This window comes from Hypanus sabinus, chromosome 2 (genome assembly GCF_030144855.1).
Source record: "Hypanus sabinus isolate sHypSab1 chromosome 2, sHypSab1.hap1, whole genome shotgun sequence".
Taxonomy (NCBI): Eukaryota; Metazoa; Chordata; class Chondrichthyes; order Myliobatiformes; family Dasyatidae; genus Hypanus; species Hypanus sabinus.
Window position 1 is genome coordinate 124,420,449 of NC_082707.1, and position 26,904 is coordinate 124,447,352.

General features: G+C 42.7%; 1 protein-coding gene across 1 annotated transcript in view; it reads right to left on the bottom strand.

Moving 5' to 3' along the window:
• Window positions 1-347: 347 nt before the first annotated feature.
• The window catches only part of LOC132383329 (kunitz-type protease inhibitor 1-like), a 75,289-nt gene continuing 48,732 nt past the window's right edge, over window positions 348-26,904 (bottom strand). Inside the window, exons 5-10 of the mRNA XM_059954235.1 lie at window positions 21,254-21,289; window positions 15,954-16,079; window positions 14,771-14,821; window positions 10,397-10,567; window positions 5,177-5,236; window positions 348-4,565 (exon numbers count right to left, since the gene is read on the bottom strand). Of these exons, the coding sequence (XP_059810218.1) occupies window positions 4,402-4,565; window positions 5,177-5,236; window positions 10,397-10,567; window positions 14,771-14,821; window positions 15,954-16,079; window positions 21,254-21,289 (608 nt within the window). The 3' untranslated portion in view covers window positions 348-4,401. The remainder of the gene's footprint in view (window positions 4,566-5,176; window positions 5,237-10,396; window positions 10,568-14,770; window positions 14,822-15,953; window positions 16,080-21,253; window positions 21,290-26,904) is intronic.

The window sequence follows — 26,904 nt, forward strand, 5'->3', positions numbered from 1 at the left end:
TACTATTAAGAACATCAACTTTACTGCACATTTATCTCACACATCATTCTCAAAAATGTCTTTTGCTCTCTCTATACCCTTGGAAGATTTGGCATGACCATACACAGCTGGTGGGGTGGGCTGGGCAATAGGGCAATCAGTACCTGTATAAAATGTAGTTCATATTGCCTCTCTTCACTCTTCCAACCAAATTGATACACTTTCTACATGTTTATTTACTTCCACAGGCTATACCATTTCAAAATCTTTATTCACCTTCCACATTGTTCACCATACTCCCAAGATCTGTGCCATTTGTAGACCGTGAAATTAAATTCAGCTACTTAATATATTAGAAACAGCATTAGTTCCAATACCACTTTTTATTAACTGAAAACCATTTAGTAATACTTTTCCAATTATAGGCTTTGCTGTCAGTATTACTTTTTCTATCAGCTTTATTGCATCAATTATGTAGCAAATGCCTCAAGTGCCACCATCATCAAATGCATTACAATCATCACTACATCAAAGAATAGAGATAATTACATTCAATCTGAATTTAATAAAAAATATATATATTCAACAATAAACTATATATTTCCAATTTTGCAGTACACAAGTGTCAATGTTTTTCCCGAACCAAAGTTGACCAGCCTGTAATTATGGGGATATATCATTGTTTCTTACACAGCCCGATCTATCACAGGAAATCCTTTCCGCACCACCCCCATGTAAGGAAGAAGATTGTGTGCAGAGCCCTCTATAACTTATGCCCTTAATTTCCTTACATTCCTCAGCAATCTAGTAAGCATCACATCCAGACTTGATGACCTTCCTCGAGTGCTTAATTTTAGTCAGTGCTGTCACCTTACTGACTGATGCAGTTCCATGTCCAGATATATTGGACTCATTTAGTGCTATACAGGGATAAAATGTGCCATGAACACAGCAAGTGGAGGGGAGCAGGATGAGACATACCCTGACAAAGGATATTTTACCTGTAACAATAACTCTGCTTCTGTTCTCACAGATGCTGCCTCACCCTCTGAGTATTTCCCCTTTTTATATGGGAGCTGTTTGTTCCTGGATTGCAGGAGACTATTTCAAAAGCATCTTGTAAGTGTAAGTCAAACAAAAACTACAGATGTTTTTCTATTTTTATTATCAAGCACCCTTCATGACTTGAACATATCTAAAGCTGCCTTTATTTTTTTTTATAAAGGTCAATTCTGAAAAGCTGTAATATGGTAGCTTACAATGTACATCAACCAAGTCAACTGTTGATAAAATTATTGATGAGAGATTAACATTGGCCAGTATGTTGGAGAGAATTCGCCAATTCTTTTTTTTAAAAATATACAAGAATGACCACAGAATGATTAGCATTATCTGGAAAGGTATACAGCCCACTGGTTTAACGCTCAGCTGAGAGATGGCATCTCCAGAGGTTATTATCGGCATATTGATGGAGGGAGGACTTGAACCCATAACCTTCAATACAGAAGCAAGAGTGCATGCAGTCCAGACACAGCTTCAACAAGGTATCAAATGCTTGCAAAGAAAACACACACTGCATGCAGGTTCCTAGACTAGAAATATATATTTATTAAATACAAAAATTAAAGTTGAAGCAAAAATTAAAATATAAATTCAAAATTGGACAGTTCAATCTCAAAAAAATCTGAATGCTCAGAAGTCAGAAATTTTACAAAAGAAAACGAACAGTGCAACCACAGAAATGCGTTTGCTAATGTTACCTCAAACCTGCAACTTTTACGAAGGCAATCCAACATTTTCTTTGTTAACTGAAAGCTCTGGCAAACATTACTGTGTAATTACGGCATGGCTACAGATAGTAACCATTACTCGTGGTCAGGGCAATGATTGCGATTCCCAGATCAATTGCATTATCTATAAATGGCAGGGTTTGCTTTTTCTCACCTTCTTTGTATCACATAATCTGCCTTCATTCCTTGTGTTTGCTGGAGAGGTCATCCTGCATTTAATCAACTGTAGCTATACGGCTTTCTATTTCTGTTTGTAGTAGAGAAATTCAATTTAGCTAGACTCTGTAGACCTTTTGCTACAAAGCACTATTTATGCAGACTATTTGAAGAGCAAATACACTGTTGTTAAAGCACACTGCTCACCAAGAGTCCCATCCTGCATCGCATTCATCGGCTGGCAGTTAGAATCTGGCACAAGATATAACACCAATGAAGATTGTTCCAAACCTCATTGATTCACACTTGTCCTATGCTGCCTTGGCTCTATACTCTCAAATGTCTCCAGGCCATACTTTGCATTGCCAGAATTGGTCAACCCTACATCTTTGCACCACTTCCCTTCAAACTGACCTCTTCTCCTATGGTTTTTGATTCTTCTTCCAATTCACAGCAGCAGCCTCCAGGAGGACCACAACCTTGTCACAGGGTTTGGAGGCTTTCACGTCTCAATGGCCCAGAGTGTTATGTCTCTTGGTGGGGTCACCCATGCCAAACAGGTCAACCGATAGAGGCTAGGCAAAGAGTGGCCCACTGGTCCTCCAGTTTCGGGGGGGGGGGGGGGTGCAGCTCGGAACTGACAACCTTGACTTGTCAAAAAAACAATTGTTAGGCAAACAGCAATGTAGGATCCTTCCACACAGACAGTGATGGAGGACCTTCATTGCTGCCCTAAATGCCAGTGTCAGTAAGTGACAGCTTTACAAATGACAAAGGACAGACTCAAATCATCCCGATAACTGAGCTTGATTAGAGACATGCTTCGGTTGTGTTTCACAAATGTTCAGGCAAGGAGTTACTTTTAGACAGTCATTCTGGCAATACAGGAGAGAGAGGGGCTATCAATGTGTAATAGTAAAATGAGTAGAGTAAAACAACCATTAACCTGCAGCAATTAGTCATATACATTTAACTGTTAGACACCTATAATCACCTGCACACAGTCATTCAGGATGGGGCTGTCTATCATCACTCCATCAACTGTTCTTAGGATTGAGGGTGAAATTTTAGGCCAATAGGATAAAATTATCTCCAATAACAGAGTACAGACACGAGTAGTTTGACTGAGTTTAGTAGGGTTTATAAGATATCCAGTTGCCTAAATAAAAGCAAGAATATGCTCTGTATTTAAGACCACCTCAAAAATTTGGCAATGAGAAGCAACACAGTGTCATCCACAGGGGAACTAATTATTAGTCTGCTGACCATTATGGCATTCTGTTCTTAATGAGCAGGTGAGCTGGTTTAACCCCAGTTTTCTCTCATGCGAACCTCAAAAACTGACTATCAGCTCTTCCAGTTCAACTAAAAAAAACAGGAGGAAATCAAATGTACATACAGAATATTTCTCATTGTGCACTTTCCTGTCGTCCCATTCTCAAGTTGCTTCTCTATGAGCAAATGTCAGAATTTCTTGGGGTTATTACATTAATAACCACCAGTTAAACTAGTATGCACAGGTCTCCCAGGCGCACTGTGAACTGGATTCAGCAGCATCAATTCACCGAGCAAAGAACCAGGAGCTGACCCATAGTGATCAAATTATAGAACAGAGGCAAGAACAGACTCAGTAAAAGGAATGAAGAGAGAGAGGAGATGCTAAGATGGGGCAAGAGTAGAGGAGAGAGCAGGAAAGCCAGGTGAGTATGGAAATAAGGATTTGGGAAGTTTAGGGGAACAGTGATCAGGACAGTAAGAGGATTGGGAATTAGGAAGCATCAGAGGAAGTGGAAACGAGGAGTCAGTGGGTTTAGGGAGCGCCAAAGGGAGCAAAATTATGGTCGGCCAGCCAGAGGATGATTAAGGAACATCAGGAGGAAGGGAATGAGGGAGCATTTATCTTGAGATACCGTGAGGGGTTTCAGCTTAGCCACGTGGCCATCATCATTTTGAAAGGGAAACTAGAGCATTATTAGCAACAATGCAGAGGCCATGGACAAACCATAGTGACATCCCAACAGCCTCAAAACCTTACACCCTGAACCCCTGAAACAGTACCTTTGCCATAACCATGGCTCAAGATCCTTCCTCCTGAACCAAGACAATCAGAAGAAATGCCAGAAGAGCCTGCAAGTCCACTGCAGGGCAAGTCTGTGGTTTTTATAATCTAACTGGATATTAAATGGAGTGTGTAATCATTTAAAAACAAGAATTGAAAGAGATGCTTACCCAATGCAAAGTCAAAACCATTATTCAACTTCGAGGTGTGTGGAAATATCTCTGGCAACTGGATGAATGGAGGCACACTGGCATATCATTGAAACATGAAATTCAGGTACGGTAAAAGTATTTTACCAATAAACAGGGACCCATCGGTTTCAAATCAGACCCTTCCCACCCATTTGACCTTCCCCTAACTCAAAGTCTTCTAATGGCATTGGAGGTGTTGGAACCTCACAGAGCAGACGGGCCTCGATCACATGTGCATCAGTTTCTTCGCCTCCTCGGTGGTGGAGCCGGTGGAACTGGCTGGGCTTGCTTGACGCCGACTCTGCTTCTTCATTTTCAGCAGGTAGTAGATGAGAATGGCAAGAACCACAGTGATGCAGATGGCAAGAACCACAGCTATGGCAACGCCAACTGGGGGGAGGGGGAGAAGAGGAGAGAGAGAGAGAGAGAGAGCAGTCAGGAGGAGAGAAATATGTTCCACTACTCCCTTCTCTGCAGTTCAAGCATACTACATCCTTCCATCCCACAACCCACAGTAACTCCACCCCTCAAATGCAACAAGCCTCCGTTCTACCACTTCCTCATCCACTCCTCTTATCATCCCCCACTTGCAGGCTACCCCCCAACACACCTTTGATTGTGTTGGTTGTTAATGCAAACGATGCATTTTTCTCTATGCTCTGATGGCATGTGATATATAAACTTGAATCTTGGACACCCCAGTACTGTGCAAATGTCTCTCCCTCTCTCGCTTCCTGCTCCCTCCCCTCTCCCTTCCCCTTTTTCCAACCATGATTCCCCTCTCCCTGCCCCTTTCCCACTCTCAGTCCACAATAGAGATCCATATGAGAATCAAGTTTATCATCACCCACATCTGTAATGAAATTTGTTTTTTGTGGCAGTACACACCCCCCCCCCCCCCCAAGACTTTTGCACAGTACTGTACTTCTGGTATTTCTGCCCTCAAACATTCCCTCACCCGCCACCTTTCGTTACATTCCTCTTTTCCAAAGAATACTGACCATTTGAAGATTTTTCTTGCTCCTGCCTCTCAAAAACACTTCGGGAAAATACATCTTTTTCTGAAAAGAGAAAGAACAGAGTCTTTATCTTGTGTAGTGCAAGTGGTGAGACACCTGTTCAGTGTGCATTTCCCTCGATATTGATATGTATGAACATGTTGGGCAGTGCAGCAGATGTCTGATAGATCCAGTCCTGATGTCTGGTGCTATCTGCATGGAGATTGAAACATAGAAAACTACAGCACAATACAGGCCCTTTGACCCACAATCCTGTGCTGAACATGTGCTTACTTTAGAGGGACTTACCCATAGCCCTCTATTTTTCTAAGCTCCATGTATTTTTCCAGGAGTTTCTTAAAAGACCCTATCATATCTGCCTCCAACATCATTGCCGGCAGCCCATTCCACACTCTCACCACTCTCTGCGTAAAATACCTACCCCTGACATCTCCTCTGTACCTACTTCCAAGCACCTTAAAACTGTGCCGTCTCTTGATAAGCCTCTGACTATCCACATGATCAATGTCTCTCATTATCTTGTACACCTCTACCAGGTCACCTCTCATCCTCAGTCACTCCAAGGAGAAAAGGTCAGGTTCTCTCAACCTACTCTCGTAAGACATGCTCCCCAATCCAGGCAACATCCTTGTAAATTTCCTTTGCACCCTTTCTATAGTTTCCACATCTTTCCTGTAGTGAGGTGACCAGAACTGAGCACAGTACTCCAAGTGGGGTCTGACCAAGGTCTTATACAGCTGCAACGTCACCTCTCGACTATTAAACTCAATCCCACAGAAGATGAAGGCCAATGCACCGAATGTCTTAACCACAGAGTCAATCTGTGAAGCAGCTTTGAGTGTCCAATGGACTTGGATCCAAAGATCCCTTTGATCATCCACACTTACCATTAACACTGTATCATATTTGATACAATATTTGATATTTAATACTATCATATTTGGCCTACCAAAATGAACCACCTCACACTTATCTGGATTGAACTCCATCTGCCACTTCTCAGCCCAGTTTTGCATCTTATTGATGTCCCACTGTAACCTCTGACAGCCCTCCACGCTAACCACAATACCCCCAACCTTTGTGTCATCAGGACTCCGTGAGAAATATCCATGAATTTCTTCCAGGTGGTTTTGTTTCCTCCCATGTACCAAACACTGCAGGCTGATAGGTCAATTAGACTCCCACATCCTGGGGACAAAGACAGTGACCATCCCTTATCGACGCACTTCATGATTTTATAAATGTTGGGCCTCTTGTGATTTTATATAATGGGAAAGAGGTTCCCATTATATAATCCATTAAAGTTCTATGCACTGGGAATTAACGGCAAGGATATTTGATTCATTGAGATTCCTGACAATGAACTTGAGTTGTAACCAGTTCTGTCTACCATGATTTGAGATAATGGAAGGAACAGGAGCTGTTTTTCATTAGATGGACTGTACAAGGTTCTTGTTGCATTGCATTTTTAAAAGGAACAGTTAATAAAAAATGATTGATCTACAGTGAGGGCCTGCAGAATAAATGGCTTGATCCACTGAGATTTAGCCTTTAAAGAGCACAAATATTCAACACTTCAGCAAGAATTCGGACTCTGAAGATGATGGGAGGCCATGGAGAGGGTTGGAGATGCAATAGCTAGGGGATGGACAGGAGATACTGTGACCACAAAAGAGTCACCAGGATAGTGTGTCGCCACCTGGGTGCTAGAGTCCAGGATGTCACAGAGTTACTGCAGATATTTTCACGAGTGAGGGTGAGAGCCGGAGATTGTGGTGCATATTGGCACCAATGTCATAAGTAGAAAGGGGGAATAGGTCCCGTGCAGTGAGTATAGGGAGTTGGGAAGGAGGCTGAAGAGTAGGATGTCCAAGGTAGTAATCTCTGGATTACTCCTGGTGCCATGTACTAGTCAGGACAAGAAAAGGATGATAGTACAGATGAGCAGCTGGTGCAGGGAACTATGTTTCAGGTTCTTGGATAATTGGAACCTCTTTGGGGATAGCAGTGAACTGTACAGGAGGGACAGACTGCACATAAACTGGAAGGGAACCAACATCCTGGCTGGGAGGCTTGCAAGTGCTACTTGGGAAGAGTTTACACTAGTCTGGCAGTGGAATGTGAACTAGGTCAGAAAATGGATGGATGGAGAGGAAGATAAATATCAGGGCCGGTAGAAACAAACAGGAACAAAGTAATAGATATAATAGAATGAACAGAGTGAAGTGTGTGTGTTTTAATGCTAGGAGTATTATGAGTAAAGGTGACAAACTTAGAGCATGGATCAGTACATGGAACAATGATGATGTGGTCATTATGGGAACTTGGTTGAGGGAAGGACAGAAATGGGTACCTAATGTTCAGGGTGTTGATACTGTAGAAAAGTTAGAGAGGGATGTTAAGGAGGTGGGGGTGGGAATTGCTCTACTTGTCCAGGACAATCTCACAGCTGGACTCAGAGGGGACAAGTGGAGGGCCTGTCCACTGAGTCTGTATGGGTAGAGCTCAAAAATAGGAAAGGTGAAAGGGATTGTAGTGGAGACCAACCCTCGCAATAACATTGTTCCCTCTAAGCTGTGAGTGTGTGCAATAGCTGCTCCCGCGCACAAAGCTTTTGTTGCCTTGCAGCCGGAGCTTTCTTTTATATAATGTTTTATTAAAGTCCCGTACAGTTTTCAGACCACGTGAAAATTTCCCGCTCAGAGCAATGGCTGCTCCACGCAACTGTTAAGAAAAAATTAGAGGGATCATTGCCCAGTAGCTACTGAGACATTGAGGAACAGATATGCAGACAGAGCAAGGAAAGGTGTTGTCACTGGGGGGAGAGGGGGCCTTCAGTTTCCCTAACATAAACTGGGACAAGCGGTTCAGCTGGGGCAGGGATTGTTAGGTGCATCCAGGATGGTTTCTTAAATCAGTATGTAGATAGTACAACAAGGAGAGAGGCTTTACTGGTCAAGGTTTTGGGTAGTGAGTCTGACTGACCTTTCAGTGGGTGAACAGTGATTACAACTCATTAAGTTTTAAGATAGCTATACATAAGGGTAAGAATGGACATTGCAGGGAGTATCAAAGTGGAGCAGGATAAATTACCAGAGTATTAAGCAGGAACTAGGCAGAGTTAATTGGGAACAGGTGTTTCTGGGCAACTCCACAGTTGACATGTGGAGGATGTTTAAGGGCCCACTGCACAGAATATAGCACATCTTATGTTCCAGTCAGAAGGAAGGTCAAGAATGGCAAGATAAGGGGACCTTGGATATCAAGAGAAGTGATGAATTAAGTCAAGAAGTAAAAGGAAAGTATGCATAGCTTAGGAATCTAGAATCAAACAAAACCCATGAAGAATGTAAAACAGTCAGAGAAGAACTCAAGAAGGGAATTAGGAAAACCAGGAGGGGCTATGAAAAGCCCTTGGCAAGTAGATTAAGGAGAATCCCAAGACATTCTATACATATATTAAGAGCAAGAGGATAACTAGGGAGAGGGTAGGACCACTCAAGGATAAAGAGAAGAACATCTGCTTGGAGGCAGAGGATGTGGGTGAGGTCCATAATGAGTACATTATATCAGTATTTACCAAGGAAAAGTACATGAAGAATAGGGAGAACAGTGCTGAGTGTATTCATATGCTCCGGCATTTTGAGGTAAATGAGGTATTGTGGGGTTTCTTAAAGAGCACTAAGGCGGTAAAGTCCCCACAGAGCATTCGGATATACCCCACATTATTGGGAGAGGCAAGAGATGTGATTGCTGGTGCCTTGACCAATATATTCATGTCTGCTCTAGCTACAGGCGAGGTCCCAGAGGACTGACAAGTAGCTAATGTTGCTCCATTTTTCAAAAGGGAACCAGGGATAATCCTGGAAACTATAGATGGCGAGTCTCACATCAGTAATAGGGAAGATACTGCGAGAAATCTTAGTGATAGGATTTATGAGCTTTTGGAAAACCATTGTCTAATTAGGGAGAGACAGCATGGCTTTGTGTGGAGCAAGTCACTTTTTTGACAAGGTGATGAGGGTTATTGATGAAGGTCGAGCTGTGGATATTGTTTACATGGATCTTACTAAGATGTTTCACAAGATCCATGGTGAATTGTCCATTTGGACTCAGAACTGGCTTGCCCATAGAAGAGAGGGTAGTGATTGAAGGGACTTATTCTAGCTGGAGGTCTGTGATTAGTGGAGTTCCACTGGATCTGTACTGAGACCTCTGCTGTTTGTGATTATATATAAATGACCTGTATGGTTTCATAAATTTTCAGATGACATGAAGATTGGTGGTGATGTGGATAGTGTACAAGACTGGCAAAGTATACAGTAGGACATAGATCAGTTTCACATATGGATGGAGAAATGGCAGACGGAGTTTAACCCAGATAAATGTGAAGTGTTGCACCTTGGTGAGTTAAACGTAAAGAGACAGTGCACTATTAAGGACAAGACAGTGGTCAGTGCTGATGAGCAGAGGGATCTCGGGATCTAAGTTCTTAGATCCCTGTAAGTGACTACACAGGTCGATAGGGTGGTTAAGAAGGCATAAGGCATGCTTGTCTTTATTAGTCGAGGCATTTGAGTTCAAAAGTCAAGCAGTTATTTTGCAGCTTTATAAAACTCTGGATAGGCCACATCTGGAGTGTTGCATGCAATTCTGGTCGCCTCATTACAAGGAGGATGTCAAGGCTTTGGAGAGGGTGCAGAAGTAGTTTACCAGTAGTTTAAAGGTTTATCAGATTATGAGAGACATAGAGTAGAAGGCAGCACCTTTCTCCAAGGGTTGAAATATCTCATACTAAATGTGAGAGGGGTTAAGTTTAGAGGTATGAAGGGCAAGGTTTTTTTGAAACACAGATTTGTAGGTGCCTTGTAAGTACTGGCTGGGGTGATGATAGGGGCAGATACATTTGGGACTTTTAAATGTTTATTTAGGCATATGAGTACGAGTGGAGTGGAAGGATATGGGCATTGAGTAGGCAGAGGGGTTTGTTCAGTTGGCCATTTGATTACTACTTTAACTGGTGTGGCACAATATTGTGGGCCAAAGGGCCTGTCCCTGTGCTGTACCGATCTATGTTCTATGTACACTGTTGCAGTAAAATTATCTGTATGGGCAACCTGTAAAACAATGTTTCTCATTGTACCTCAGTACATGTGACAATAAAAACCAATTACCTCGGGTCTGCAGATGAAGAAGCCCTACCTGACACTCCTCGGCAAGCTTCCATGCATTTGTTTTCCTCCAAGAAACGGTTGTCATTGCCGTTACAGCCTCCAAATGTGAAGCGCTCACACGTCATGCTGACGGGGTTGTAGTAGAAGCGGCTGAAGTCTGCTCGGCAGGGGCCAGTCACCGGAGGGTAGACACAGCGAGCTGGAGAGGTGAGACAGCAACAGAAAGATGAGGTGGGTGGGGGTCACAGTTAACTCTCCAAAATGCTGACTGCAGTCCCTATGACAGCATCCTTATCAGACAGATCATTTCCTCCAGTGAAAGAGAGGCAAATAGTAATAGAAAAGGAGATCAGGAAATACAGGCTTCATTTGCAGTTCCTCGGGCGTGTGTTCACACACAGCAAAGCTTAGAGATGACTCAGGTTTGAGTTGCTAAGGCGTAGATTACGTTCACACCAAACTCGTGCTGGGCTGTCACAACCTTGAAATTCATCACTTGCCCTGTGAGATCGAAGATTATCATCACCTTCGAGACTCAAAAACACCAATGCTGAAGAGGACAAAGGAACCAGATATATGGGAATGAAATTCCCTATAGATTCCCTTCACATCACACGATGTCCTGTTTTGGAAAATGTCCTTCACTGACACAAGGTTGGAACTCTGCAACTCCCTTCTGCAAGTACCTCCAGTGGGAGAAGTGCAGCAGTTAAAAGAGGCAGCACACCACCGCTTTCTCTGGGTCGAGAAGGGATGGGTAGCAACTGCCGGCATGGCCACTATTGTTCACTTGCTGTGAATTAATGAGAAGGAACAAAAAAAAGAGCAGCACCAGAAGTAAAGAAAGGAAGATACACAGCCAAAATACTGGGGGATCTCAGCATATCGGACAGCATCTATGGAAAGGAATCAAGAGCTGACATATTAGGCTGAGATCCTTCTCATACACCCTTCATCTTTCAACTGCATGCTACTAATTAGCAGCCTCATTCGCGACACGGATTCCATTTGCATGCCCAGTACCACCTCTTCACTCTTCAGTCTGCCTGCCGGATATTCACCTCTAAATGATCCATGTTTTTCTTTAGATTCAACGTGGGAAGGTCAAGGGTGGGGGATCATCTTTAAGGTGAGGTAAGATTTTTAAAAAACAGATTGTAATGGCTGTGTAGAACATCCTGCCGGGGTGGTATAAGAGGCAGATGCATTAGGGGCATTTAAGAAACTCTTAGGTAGGCATAAGGATGATAGAAAAATGGAGGGCTACGTAGGGGAGAAGATTCAGATTGATCTTTGAGAAGGTTAAAAGGTCGGCACAACATAGTGGGCCGAAGGGCCTGTAGTGATTTAAGTTTTACACTCAAAGCCAATGTGTTTGGCTCTCTTGACAAACCCCCTTTCCCTTGCCATTGATGCCATCTCTCACCATGGCACTGGCCTGCGGCAGAATCTTTATTTTGTCCTTGGATTCAATCCTTTTCTAACCCCAATCCCTGGCTAAACTTGCAACTCTCGTGTGGTCCTCATTATTGGGATCTACTGCTTCTGGCTCCACAGCACTAAGTCTAAACCTGCATCTGCTCAGAAATACACAAGCGTACCCTGCTTAGCAATAACCCGCAGAGTACCGATTCACTGCAGTACTCTTAGTCCAGGAGTCTGAACTCAGTGCTCTGCAGCCCTGTCTATATTAAAAACAATGTCCTTCTTGGCCAGAAAGTCTGCAGTATTCAAACAGTGATACCCTCAATGTATGGCTTGGTGTGAAGTCAACTGCCAAGACAAAGTGCCTGAGGGTGGATTGGGTTGAGGAAAGCAGTCACTCTTAACTGTGGTGTCATTGTCATGACTTGCTAGATGTGATTGAAGCTGCTTTTCTTCATCTGGCTGCACATCCCTCCACATTAACTCAGTATCCTTCTTCTTAGAAAGTATTAGCTACAAGGTGAGGCTGAGCAAACTTGGGTCACTTTCTCTGGACGGCCAGAGGCTGAGGCGGGTCCTAATACATGTTTATAAAATGGTGCATGGCACAGATAGGATAGGCAGCCAGAATCTTTTTCTGAGGGTAGAAATGTCAAACGTTAGAGGGCATAGCTTTAAGGTGAAAGGGAAGCTTAGGAGACAATGGCTCCAAAAGGTGACTCCTTTGCTTGCATCTTCGGAAACAGCTCTAATTCTATCTTTAGTATCTCTATTTTTCCCTTTCAGGGTTCTTCTGAAGACCTTGACCTGGAGTTACAAGCTGACTTTGGTTCTTTGTGGGAATGGGACCTGCTCTCGCGGGCTCACGACCAGCCGTTATTCAACATAACGAGGATGTGGCCTAGGTTAGTTTGCCTGTGGAGTTTCAGGATTTCCTGGCTCTGGAGGCAGGCGGACTCGAGGTCGGTGCCTCTGCAGGAAATTAGTGTGTTGTGGGAGACAGATCTCTGGCTACGTGCTCAGAGACCTGAATTCTCTGGGCATAGTGCTCAGACAAAGTGACACAACGGACTTTTAACAAACAACACCCTGGTTTATGATGTTATGTCTCCCCTCTGGCTGTGAAACGGAAACACCCCTTTTTCCCTTATTAGAGAGAGAGAGAGCCTGTGGTATGTCGAATACCAGGTAAACAAGTATTTTTAGGGGTATAAAGTCTGTGTCTTTATGGATGCTTTGCTGCACGCTTGAGTGCTTGGTGGGGGAGGGGCACAGATGCTTTTTTTTGCTGCTGATTATGCGTGGGAGGGAGGGGAGCTGTGGGGGCTTTGAGGTTCTAATATTTAACTGTCATTCACCCTTTGGGGCACTCCTCTGCTTTCATGGATGGTAGCAAAGAAAAAAAGATTCAGGATGTATATTGTATACACTTCTCTGACATTAAATGTGCCTTTGAAAAAGTTTAAGGGAAATGTTTGGAATGTTTTTCTCCCCCCCCCCCCCCCCCCAGTGTGATAGGTGCATGAAAGTCACTGCCCGGGGTGGTAGAGGAAGCAGACAGAATAGTGACATTCATGAGGCTTTTAGATGGGCACATGAATATGCAAGGAACGGAGGAATGTCGATCATGTGCAGGCAGTGGAGATTAGTTTGAGCCGGCATCATTTTAGCAGAGATTCCGTGGGCTGAGGAGCCTGTCCCTGAGATATACCGCTCTTTGCTCTATGTTCCTTGGATAATTATACAGTGCATTGTGACTACTCACAATTAACTAACTCACTTCATTCTTCTGCTTGTGCAAACAAATTTTCTCCATTCATTCTCTGCAAACATCTCAGAGACCTCAATACATCAGCTGCTTAGCTTTCTTTGCTCTAAGAAGATCAACCCTAGTTTCTCTCATAACCAAAGATTCTCATTCTATAATGCATTCTGGTAAAGTTTCTCTCCATCACTTCCATGACCTGAACATCTTTCCTAAGTTGCAAAATCCAGAAATTGGACACAATTCTGCAAAGGTTTAGCATCATATCTTTGCTTCTGGACCATGTGTTCCCTTTATAAAAGTTAAAGAAGGCAGATCCAAGAGCAGAAGACATGAAAGGCTACAAGTGCTGGAACCTGCAGCAACACAAAAGGTGCTGGAGGGACTCAGCAGGTCAGGCAGCATCTGTGGAGGAAAATGGACAGTTGAATTTGCAGGTTGAAACCTTTCATCTCCACTTGGAAGGAATGGGGGAGACTGCCAGCATAAAAAGCTGGAGGGAAATAGTGAAGTACGAGCTGTCAGGTGACGTAGGTGGATCAAGGTGAAGGGGTGATAGGCAGAGGAGGGCCCCAATGCTGCACCTCTTTTCCCCTTCCTGACCCTCTCTATCTGCCCATCACCCACACACTCCTCCCACCAGTTTCACTCCCGACCTCCCTCACCTTATTCCATGCTCTTCCATCAGATTCTTCCATCCTCTGCCTTTTGTCATTTCCACCTATCTCCACCCAGATTCTGACATCATTGGCACTTTCCACTCACCCCCCCCCCCCACCTGCCCGTCACCCCACCCTTTTATACTGGCTACCTTCTGTTTTTTTATTCCTGTCCAGACTGACTATTTCCCTTTGTAGATACTGCCTGACCTGCTGAGCTCCTCCAGCACTTTTTAGCGTAGCTCCAATAAGTCAATGTGAAACAGACCAGAAAGAGATCCAAAATATTATGTCACTCAATTTGGCAGTTATCACCTTCTCTCACCTGTCCCCACTAACCTCACACCCCCTCTGCCCCACTCCAAAAAAATCTAACTCCGGGTTCAGAATTGAATTGAACATGGTGTAATTCCTACTTCTCATACATTTCACTGAAATCATCATCATGCAATATAACATGGAAACATATTCACTAACCGCTTCTCTAAATTTGACGGACTTGGCTATCTGATTAGCACTAGGGGGTTTAAACTTAGGTTTGTGAAAAAATTACCTTTCTCTTTAGGGATGTCTATGTCCAACAGCCTGTTGAATCGGTCTCTTACTGGAAAAGAAAAGAGAAATTAAAACTGGTTACAATACATTTCATTAACCCTCTCCCCATGATACACCATGGAGAAGCCCCAATTCCTCCTCGATTCTCAGCACTCCCTGATTTGAATTGAGCCAGAATTACTTTGTTGGGAACATTACAATGGTACACTATGAAGTAAAGCTTTGTATACTAGGCTGCAAATGGAGGTGTCAAGACCGATTAGGAAGCGCTTTCCCCATCCGAGCCCTTGTTGAGCATTGGTCATTACTCTGCATGAATTATTCTCAAGTTTTCTGATCAATGATTTCTTTTGATATCATGGGTGGAGCTGAAGCAATTCTAATGATTCAACTCTTTGACAGTAACTGCAAAGTCACTGGTTTGAACATTCTCCAGCAATGAGAAAATATAATTAAACCTCTTAGTCTCAATCAGTACCACTAAGAGCAATTCCCAGGGATTTTCAACTTGTTTAACCACTCTAATCATTCATAGTCATTACTGCAAAGGGGAGAATTCATGTCTCAGCACACTGAATATTTTGTCATGGCAATCAGTACAATTATTATGCTCATCTTAGTGGTAAATCTTATATCTTCTATGGATTTCACTGCTGTCCTGCCCCTTCTGTTGTGATATTGTAATATTTTCTCGGGGGAAAAGTTTTCTTGCTTCTCCTGATTAGCTCTTCAGTTTCCATTGGATGCGCTGTTACACACTCAGTCCAGAATTCTTCCCTAGAAGAGCTAAATCCTTTCTTGTTACAGGAGAAAGGCAAGGACACAGAATGTCCCATCAAAAACAAGTGGTAGAAGCACAATCCATTGACAGCATTGAAAATGGCAGTGGATGGATATCCAACAGGAGAGTCTACGGGAGATTACAGAGTATGTGACTGACTGGAAAGTTCTTTCAAGAAACTGCCAGAATTTCTGCACATATGAATGGTCTTCCCTGGTTATTTGAGATGCTTTAGGAAGACAGGTGGAAAATAACTGAGCAGAAAGGAGGTCAGTGGCTTCCTCCTGTGTGGTGAGCAAGCATTCTTTGACTGGGAAAGAGCAGAGCATGCAACATCTCAGAGTTGTAGCCTGCATACATACTTTGATAATAAATGAACCTTTGAGCAAGCAATACTCACTGTGTTCACAGCCAGATTCATCGGAGTCATCTCTGCACTGGGAAGTTCCATCGCACTCCAGGTTACGATCGATGCAACAGTTGTCTGCGCACTTAAACTGCTGCTCAGTGCATTCTTCTGTGCAGTCTGTGGGGTGAGGGAGAAGTGAGCAGAAGTGAGAGTGAGCTGGTCAGGAGGAAATGGTTCAGGATTTGAATGACAGAATTGTGCAGAAGAGGAGCCCCAGCACGTTGATCACTATCAGTCACTAACTTATCAAACCCATGCCTGGTAGATCTTGCTGGTGAACGGCCTACACCACCATCACTTCATGCTCAACCCTACGCAGTGGAGGAGCTAAAGCACTCAACACCAGTGATTAAGAGTATTAATAATAACGTGAACAAACAAAATCAGCTGAAAGTACAAAAATTCTTCAATAATTTAAAAGACATAACTTATAATCCTCACTCTTCTTCCTCACAGCCCTGAAGTCCCAATGGGGCTTCAGATCCTGGGCTGGGGTTCCGCAGCTCACTGGCAGACAATCTCTGCAAGATTGAACTCTATCATTAGAAGCACAGAGTCTTCAATGAAGGAATATAGTGACAGACACGACTGTGCATATTGGCATTTTCACAAGTCTCTGGTATTTAATAGACTAACTGTTTATGGAGTTGAAGAGAAATACTATAAGATCATAGGAGCAGAATTAGGCCATTTGGCTCATAGAGTCTCCTCCACTATTCCATCATGGCTGATTTATTTCCTCTCTCAATCCTGTTCTCCTGCCTGTAATCTTTGACACCCTGACTAATCAGGAACTCATCAACCTCTGCTTTAAATGTACTCAATGACATGACATCTGTGGCAATGAATTCCACAGATTCACTGCCCTCTGGCTAAAGGAATTCCTCCTCATCTCTGTTCTAAATGGACCTCCCTCCATTCAGAGTTTGTACCCTCTGATCCTAGACTCCCCACTAAAGGAAACTCATTCGCCACATACACTCTATCTAAGTATTTCAATATTCGATGGGTTTCAATGAGACCACTCCCCCCTCTATCTTCTAAACTCTAGTGAGTACAGGCCCAGAGCTATCAAATGGTCCTCATATGTTAACTCTTTCATTCCCAGAATCATTCTAATGAACTTCTTCTGGACCCTCTCCATGCCAGCACATCTTTTCTTAGATAAATGGCCTAAAACATTGCAACAGAATTCCAACAGATTTATCAGGCAAGATTCCCCATAAGGAAACCGTATTGAATTTGGCCTATTTTATTATGTGTCTCCAAGAACCCCAAAACCTCATCCTTAATAATAGACTCCAACCTCTTAGCAACCAATAAAGTCAGACTAATAGGTGACTTATTTACCTTCAGACCTTTCAGCTTTCCAAACAACTTCTCCTTAGTAACAGCAGCTACACCCACTCCTGCCCTTTGATCCTCTTGAATCTGTGGCATACTACTGGTGCCTTCTATTGTGAAGATTGATACATCCAGAGGAAACCCAGGTGGCCACAGGGAGAAAAGGCTAACTCATGAATGGCTAGGATTAACAAAAAAAAATCCAAGCCAAAGTATGCTTAAAGGCAAGATGCTTTTATTCTGCTCTTATTTTTATCTTTACTCTTATGGTTGACAGAATAGCAATAGCTGGTATTTCTGGGAGCAATTTGGAAAGTGCAGGATAGATACATCTCAAAGGGAGGATGAGGCAACCATGGCTGACAAAGGGATTCAAAGACATCATAAAAGCTAAACAGAAGGTATATAAAACAGCAAAAGTTAGTAGGAAGTTAGAGGATTGGGAAACTTTAAAAAAACCAACAGAAGGCAACTAAACAAGCAACAAGCTGAAATATGAAGGTAAGCTATCTGACAATATAAAAGTAGATACAAAAAGTTATTTTAGGTATACAAAAAGTAAAAAGAGAGGCGAGAGTGAATATCGGACCACAGGAAAATGATGCTGAAGAGGTAGGAATGGGGGACAAAACAAAAAAGGCAAACAAACTAAAGTAGTATTTGTATCAGTCTTCACTGTGGAAGACACCAGCAGTATGTCAGCAATTCAAGAGTGTCAGGAGGAGAAGTGAGTTAGTACTAAGGAGAAGGTGCTTGGGAAGCTGAAAGGTCTGAAGGGGGATAAGTCACCTGGATCGGATGGACAACAACCCAGGGTTCTGAGAGAGGTAGCCAAAGAGAATATGGAAAACTGCAACAGTCACTCCACTCTTTAAGGAGGGATAGAGGGAGGCAAAATAAATGATAGGTCAATTAGTCTGACTTCAGTGGCTGGGAAGAGTTGGAGTCCATTAATATGGATGAGGTTTCGGGATACTTGGAGGCACATGATAAAATCAGCCAAAGTCAGCATGGTTTCCTGAAGGGGAAATTGTTTACCTGAATTTTCAGAAGACCTTTAAGTACCACATATGAGGCTGCTAAACAAGATAAGAGCCCATGGTATTACAGGAAAGATACAAGCATGCATACAAGATTGTCCCACTGGCAGGAAACAAAGAATGAGAGTAAAGAGTGGTTTTCTGGTTGGCTGCCAGTGACTAGTGATGTTCCACAGGGGTCAGTGATGGGACTGCTTCTTTTGTTATATGTTAATAATTTGGATGACAGAATTGATGGCTTTGTGACTAAGTTTCCAGATGATACAAAGATAGGTGCAGGGGCAGGCTGTGTTGAAAAAGCAGCGAGTCTGCAAAAGGACGTGAACAGATGAGGGGAATTGGCAAAGAAGTAGCAGATGGAATATAGTGTAGGAAAGTGCGTAGTCATGAAATTTGGTAGAAGTAATAAAAGCATAAAATATTTTCTAAACAGAGAGAAAACACAAAAATAAGAGGTACAAATAGACTTGGAGTCCTCATGCAGGATTCCCTAAAGGTTAACTTGCAGGTTGAGTCTATAACTGTCAAGATAAGTTCAGTTGCAATGTTATATTTTAGTTTGCTGATGACACCACAGTTGAGGGCTGAATCAAAGGTGGTGACGATTCAGCATGTTGAAAATCTGGCTGAATGGTGCACAACAACAACCACTTCTCACTCAATGTCAGCACGACCAAAGAGTTGATTATTGACTTGAGGATGAGGAAACTTGAGGTCAATGAGCCAGTCCTCATCAGGGGATCGGGGTGGAGAGGATCAGCAACTTTAATATCCTCTTTGTTATATTTTTCAGAGGACCTGCTTGAACTCAGCACATAACTAACATTACAAAGAAGGCACAGTATCACCTCTACTTTCTTGGAAGTTTGCACAGATTCAGCATGTCATCTAAAACTTTTATAGATCCACAATGGAGAATATACAGAATGGCTAAATCACGGTGTGGTACAAGAACACCAATTCCCCCCGAACAGAAAAGCATACAAAAAGTAGTGGATACGGCCCAGTCCACCTCGGGTGAAGCCTTCCCCACCATTGAGTACATTCACAAGAACAGCTGTCGCAGGAAAGCAGCATCCATCATCAAGGACCCCTACCATCTGGACATGTTCTCTTCTTACTGCTGCCATCAGGAAGGAGGTACAGGAGCCTCAGGTCGCATACCACCAGGTTCAGGAACAGTTATTAGCCCTCAAGCATCAGGCTCCTGAACCAGAGGAAATAACTTCCTTCACCCCAACACTGAACTGATTTCACAACCTGTGGACTCACTTTTAAGGACTCTACAACCCATGTTTTTGATATTTATTGCATATCAGTTAATTATTATTATTATTATTTTCTTTTTTTGCACTTCACAATTTGTTGAATTTTGCACATGGGTTGCTTGCCCGTCTTTGTCATACGGTTTTTCATTGATTATATCACGTTTCTTTGTATCTACTGTGAATGCCCACAAGAAAATGAATGTCAGGGTAGCATTTAGTGACATATATATACTCTATGATAATAGATTTACTTTGGACTTTGAATCGCTGTTAAGGCAAATGCAATGTCAGCATTCATTTTGAGAGGACTACAATATAAAAGCAATGATGTAATGCTGAGTCTTTATAAGACAATAGTCAGACTGCACCTGGAGTGTTGTGAGCAGTTTGGGACTCTAAGAACTGATGTGCTGGCATTGGAGAGGATTCAAAGGAGATTCACAATTATCCCAGGAATGAAAGGGTTAACATCTAAGAAGTGTTTGTTGTCTCGTGATCTGCAGTCACTGGAGTTTAGAAGGATCAAGTAGGATCTCATTGAATGGTATTGAATACTGAAAGGCCCAGATAGAATGGATGTGGAGCGATCGTTTCCTATAATGGGGAGTCTAGGACCAGTGGGCACGGTCTCAGAATAGAGGGATGTCTATTTAGAGTAGTGATGAGGAGGAATTTCTTTATCCAGAGGGTGATGAATCTGTGAAATTCATTGCCACAATGTAGAGGCTAAATCATTCAATATATTTAAAGTGGAAGTTTATATCGGTTCTTAATTAGTAAGGGTGTCAAAGATTATAGGAAGCAGGCAGGAGCAAGAAGTTGAGAGGGACATAATAAAAAAATCAGTCATGATGGAATGGTATTGAGACTCAGTAGGACAAATGGCCTGATTCTGCTCCAGTGACTGACGGGATTACTTCCCTTTTCACAATCTTTAAATACTGTACGGTTTGACAAGCCCCTCCCAGGTCCTCATTCAAATGGCTAGTCCTCATGAGCTTAGACTGGTTGCAGGCTGATCCACCTTGGAGAGGCATCATAAGATAATTCAAGATGGGTTAATGCTATTCAGTCTAAGCTTACTGATCTGAAGAAACTCTCCAAAACCCATCAGCATCCAACTATTTCTTAAATGAAGCATCCTCTGGTCCATTTGGAAGGTAATCCTAAATTTACCTCTTGCCAGTATGAGTTTGTATTCCACTAGTCATTCTGATGCAATTTAGTTTTAAGTATCACCTTTTCCTATCCTGTTTACTCAGTCATAGTGAATCTATGCAATGTCACACCTTGGGCATGTTCTTTCTAAATCAGAGCCCAAGTTTCTCAGTTCTTTTGCCATAAAAGGACCAAAAAGATCAGAAAACACATGGACTTTTTTTTTGGAGCTGTCTATAGTTGAGTCACACCCAAGTCTCAGAAACCAGGAGCGGAAATCTCAAAGATTGTGCTCCTTTGACCGTGACATCTACTTTCAATGTTTCATTTGTCTCAGTGCATTTATGAGAAGTTGCTCCGTGCATATGTTTTTAAAAGTACTTTTCTTTAAAGAACACTTGAGGGTGGCGGCATATATACACCCGAGTTCTCTTACAGTCTGAGAAGCCCTTGAAGATTCAAACAAAGCAGTGATACTCACGTGGAAAATTTAATCTGCGTGAAGACTTGGAATCAACTGAAAAACAGAGAATGGAGTTTAATTCCACATTTAATTTAGACAAAAGATCACTGTCAGGTCTCTGCCAACTCTCAGAGTAATCCCATCTTTTCCGCTGCCCCAGCCACAATATTCACTGTAACCTCTTCTCTATCAATTCTCCCCAGATTTTTAGCAATCATCTACATACAAGTTTACAGCAACCAACTAACCTACCAACCTGTCCATTTTTGGGATGTGAGAGTAACTGGAGCATGGGGAGAATGTAAAATTTCCACAAAGGCAGGATCTGGGGTTAGGATTGAACTTGGTTCCCTAAGCTGCGAGTCAGCACCTACTGCAACATCGAGCCACTAGAATACCCATGGCCATCCAGAGAGTTGAAAACTTCTCTATTAATCCCAATAACCTCTCCCACATTGGATTGCACCCAACCAGTGAACAGGAGCACGAGAAGTGGTGATTTTACTTAAGTCCAGTGGTGAAAATTTAAAAAGGCAGTGCTTCACAGCAGTTTTCAGAGTTGGGATGTGCCCATTCAGTGAACACGATTCATTAGAAATGGCGAATAAAAGTAATGCAGGGGGGAACAGAGCAGCCATTGTTAGTGTGGCAATGTGTGAGTGGGTCAGTGTTGAAGGGGCTTTAACTCAACAGGTTTGGACAAGTTTTATCTTCTTTATTCTTCATTCCTCATCTGTTAGGGCACTATTAATTCAGTCCGAATGGCTCCAGGAGTTGTGTTTTGTTCCAAGTGTGAAGTCAGAATAATAGACCTCCAGCCTCCTAGATAACCACATCTGGACCATGTGCACTGACCTGCAGCTTCTTAAGGAATGTGGTAAGGAACTGGAGCTGTAGCTCGATGACCTTCAGCTCATACTGAGGAAATGACAGATAGGGAGGAAGTCACCCACAGATTGCAGGGGCCAGGTAACTGGGTGACTGTCGGGGAAAGAAGGGAAAGGTGCAACCAGTAGAGATGATGGCCATTCCCCTCAATCAGAAGTATGCCCCTTTGAATACTGTTGAGTAGGATGACCTACGAGGGGGGTGCTACAGCAACAGGTTTCTGCCACCGAATCTGGCGCTGTGGCTGGGAAGAGAAGAGAGGTGAAGAGGACTGCGGTAGTGATAGGAGACTATGATTAGAGTAATAGAGATGAGATTCTGTGGATGCAATAGAGATACCTGGATGGTATGTTGCCTCCCAGGTGCCAGAGTCAGGGATGTCTCGGATCAGGTCCACAGCATTCTAAAGGGGGAGGGTGAGCAGCTGGAACTCTTTGTACACATTGGCACCAGTGACATAGACAGGAAAAGGGAGGAGGTCCTGAAGAAAGATTTCAGGGACCTAAACGGAAAGCTGAAAAGCAGGACCTCCAGGGCAGTAATCTCTGGATTGCTGTCTGTGCCATGCACCACTGAGGGTAAGAATGGGATGTTTTGGCAGGTGAACGTGTGGCTGAGGAACTGGTATTTGGGGGAAAAGGTTCAGGTTTCTGCATCACTGGGATCTCTTCTGGGCAAGGTACAACCTGTACAAAAGGGACGGGTTACACCTGAACCCAAAGGGGACCAACATCCCTATGGGCAGGTTGTTTGGGAGCGTTTTAAACTAATTTGGCAGGGGATGGGAATGGAGTAGTTGGTTTACAAACAGAAGCAGTGTGTAGTGAGACTGCTAGAAAGGACAGGCTGATGGTAGGGCAAAATTGCAGTCAGTGGGATGAGTTGCAATGAAAAAGGAGGACAAAATCAAAAAGGGTGAATACAGGACTGAAGGTGTTATATTTGAATGCATACAGTATACAGAATAAGGTGGAAGAATTTGTAGCACAGTTACTGATGGGCATGTATGAAGTTGTGGGCAGCACCAAATTGTGTCTGAAAGAAGATTAACATCCAGGAATACACATTATATTAAAGGACAGGCAGGTAGCCAGAGAGGATGGCATGACTCTGTTGGTAAAAAATTAAATCAAGTTATTCGAAAAAGGTGACATCTGATTGACAGGTATAGACTTGGTGTGGGTGGAACTAAGAAACTGCAAGGGTAAAAAGACCTTGATGGGAGCTATATATAGACCTCTGAACAGTAGCAAAGATATGGTCTACAAATTACAATGGGAAATTGAAAATATATGCCAAAAGGGCAATGTTATGATGGTCATGGGGGATTTCAAAATGTAGGTAGATTGGGAAAATCAGGTTGTTGCTGGATCCCAAGCAGGGAAATTTGTAGAATGCCTACTAGACAGCTTTTTAGAGCAATTCATGGTTGAGCCCACTAGGGGATCAACCTTTCTGGATTGGGTGCAATTAACCAGAATTGATTAGAGAGCTTATAGTAAAGGAACCCTTAGGAGCAAGTGATCATAATATGACAGAATTCTCCCTGCAACCTGGGAAAGAGAAGATAAAATCAGAGGTAGCAGTATTAGAGTGGTGTAAAGGAATTACAGAGGCATGAAAGAAGAGCTGGCCAAAATTGATTGGAAGGGAACACCAGCAGGGATGATGGTAGAGGAGCAATGGCTGGAATTTCTGGGAGTAATCTGGCATACATAGGATAAATACATTCCAAAGTAGTAGTATTCTAAAGGCAGGATGACACAACCTGACTGACAAGAAGTCAAAGCCAACATTAAAGCCAAAGAGAGGGCATAGAATACAGCAACAATTAGCTGGATGTTAGAGGATTGGGAAGCTTTTAAAAACCAACAGAATACTAAAAAAAAGTCATAAAAGTGGACAAGATGGAATACAAGGGTGAGAAGGCCTATAATATTAAAGAGGATATTAAAAGTTTCCTCAGATATGTGAAGTATAAAAGATGACGTCAGGTTGCTGGAAAATTATGCTTGAGGTGGTAATGGCGGATCAACTTCACTGTGGAAGACACCAGCAGTATGCCAGAAGTTCAAACTGTCAGGGGCAGATGTGAGTAAATTTGATATTACCAGGGAGAAGGTGCTTAGAAGACTGAAAGGTCTGAAGGTAGATAAGTCACCTGGACCAGATGGTCTACACTCCAGGGTTCTGAAAGAGCTGCGAGATTTTGGGGACATTAGTAACGATCTTTCAAGAATCAATGTATTCTTGCATGGTTCCAGAGAACTATAAAATTGCGAATGTTACAGCACTCTTCAAGGGAGAGAGGCAGAAGAAAGGAAGTTATAGGCCAGTTAGCCTGACTTCAGTGGTTGGAAAGATGTTGGAGTTGATTGTTAAGGATGGGGTTTTGAGATACTTGGAGGCACGTGATAAAATATGTCACAGTCAGTATGGTTAGTCTTGCCTGACAAACCCATTGGAATTATTTGAGGAAATAACTGGCAGGATAGACAAAGGAGAATCAGTGGATGTTGTTAACTTGGATTTTCAAACTGTCTTTGTCAAGGTGCTGCATATGAAGCTGATTAACAAGGTAAGACCCCACTGTATTGTAGGAAAGATACTAGCAAGGATAGAGCATTGGCTGATTGGCAGAAGGCAAAGAGTGGGAATAAAGGAAGCCTTTTCTGTTTGGCTGCCCGTGGTTAGTGGTACTCAACAGGGGTTTGAGTTAGGACCACTTTTTCACGTTTTATGTCAAGGATTTGGATGATGAAATTGATGGCATTGTGGCCAATTTTGCAAATGATATGAAGGTAATATTATAGTATTGAGGAAGCTGAGAGGCTGCAGAAGGACTTAGATAGATTAGGAGAATGAGCAAAGAAGTGGCAGATGGAATACAATGTCAGAAAGTGGATTGTCATGGACCTTGGCAGAAGAAATAGAAGTGTAGACAATTTTCTAAGTGGAGAGAAAATTCAAAAATCTGAGGTGCAGAAGGGTGGGAGTCTTTGTGCAGGATTCCCTAAAGGTTATTTTGCAGGTTGAGTCAGTGTTGAGGAAGGCAAATGTAATGTTAGCATTCATTTCAAGAGAACTAGAATATATAAGCAAGGATGTAATTTTGAGGGTTTACAAGGCACTGGTGAGGCCTCACTTGGAGTATTGAGAACAGATTTGGGCCCCTTATCTAAGAAATTATGTATTGACATTGGAGATGGTTCAAAGAAGGTTCATGAAAATAACTCTGGGATTGAGAAGTTTATCATATAGGGAGTATATGATGGCTCTGAGCCTGTAACTACTGGAATTCAGAAGAATGAGGGGGAGGATCTCATTGAAACCTATCAAATGTTGAAAGGCCTCAATAGAGTGCATATGGAGAGGATATTTCCTATGGTGGGAGAGTCTAAGACCAGAGGACACAGGCTCAGAATAGACGGGTGTCCATTTAGAATGGAGATGAGGAAGAATTTTTTTTTAGCTAGAGAGTAGTGAATCTGTGGAAGTCATTGTCACAGGTGGCTATAGAGGCCAAGTGATTGGGTATATTTAAGGCAGAGGCTGAGAGATTCTTGATTACTTAGGGCATGAAGGGATATGAGCAGAAGGCAGGAGACTGGGCTGAGAGGGAAATGCATCAGCCATGATGAAATGGTGGAGCAGACTCGATAGGCCAAATGGCCTAATTCTGCACCATAAGATCTTATGATCATATTGTTAGGTGACTTGGACCAGAAGCACTCTTGGCACTTAACCTGCTTCTGGTGTGAGCTGATGCACTTGAGATCTGGCCACACACAGCAGGTATTCTTCATTGCAACAGTTTCAGGCGTGCCTTGTACAGGATACATCCTCAGAGTGCAAACAAGTTGGCCTGAGGGATCCCACACCAAGCCTGAACAAACTGTAATACTAATGGCATTCTCTTAGCCTTGTGGGGTAAAAAAAAGCGTTGGTCTGACAAGAAATTTTTAAGTGATTAAAAGAAAACTGAACGTTAATTATAAGATTCAAACATTAATCAGTCAATATATTTTTTTCCAAATGGTCCTTAATTTCTTGCAATTTGATTGCTCCAGATAGTATTGAACACACACAGGTACACACCAAAAATCAGTCAACTAATCCCACATATTGTGAGCCTAAATCTTCCTCACCTGAAGTGCAACAAGAACACTCTTTCCAGAGAGGGTTGGAGCAGAAAAGCCTGGCTGATGCCCCAATCTTTGAGGCTGATTGCAGGAAGCCAGCAAACACCCAATTTTCCAATATTTTAGTGTAATATATATATATATATATACATATACACACACATATACACACACACATATATATATATATCTATATATCTATATATAGATATACACATACACATACACACTCTTCGAGAAGGCAAATGTAATGTTAGCATTCACTTCGAGAGGACTAGAATATAAATGCAAGGACATAATGTTGAGGCTTTATAAAGCACTGATGAGGCCTCACTTGGAGTATTGAGAGCAGACTTGGGACTCTTATCTAAGAAACTATGTGCTGACATTGGAGAGGGTTCAAATAAGGTTCATGTAAATAATTCCAGGATTGAGAGGCCTGTCATGGGGGGGGGGTGTATGATGGCTGTATAAAAAAACGGCACCTTAGACTTCTGCATAGCGCAGTATTTGCAAACCTGGAGTGGAAATCTGACGGGAACAAAAGGTGTTGGGAATGGCAAGGGTGCTGTGCTGTGCTGTGGAAGGGGTGTGGTACAGGTGGCAGGGGTGTGGTGCAGGTGGCAGGGGTGTGGTACA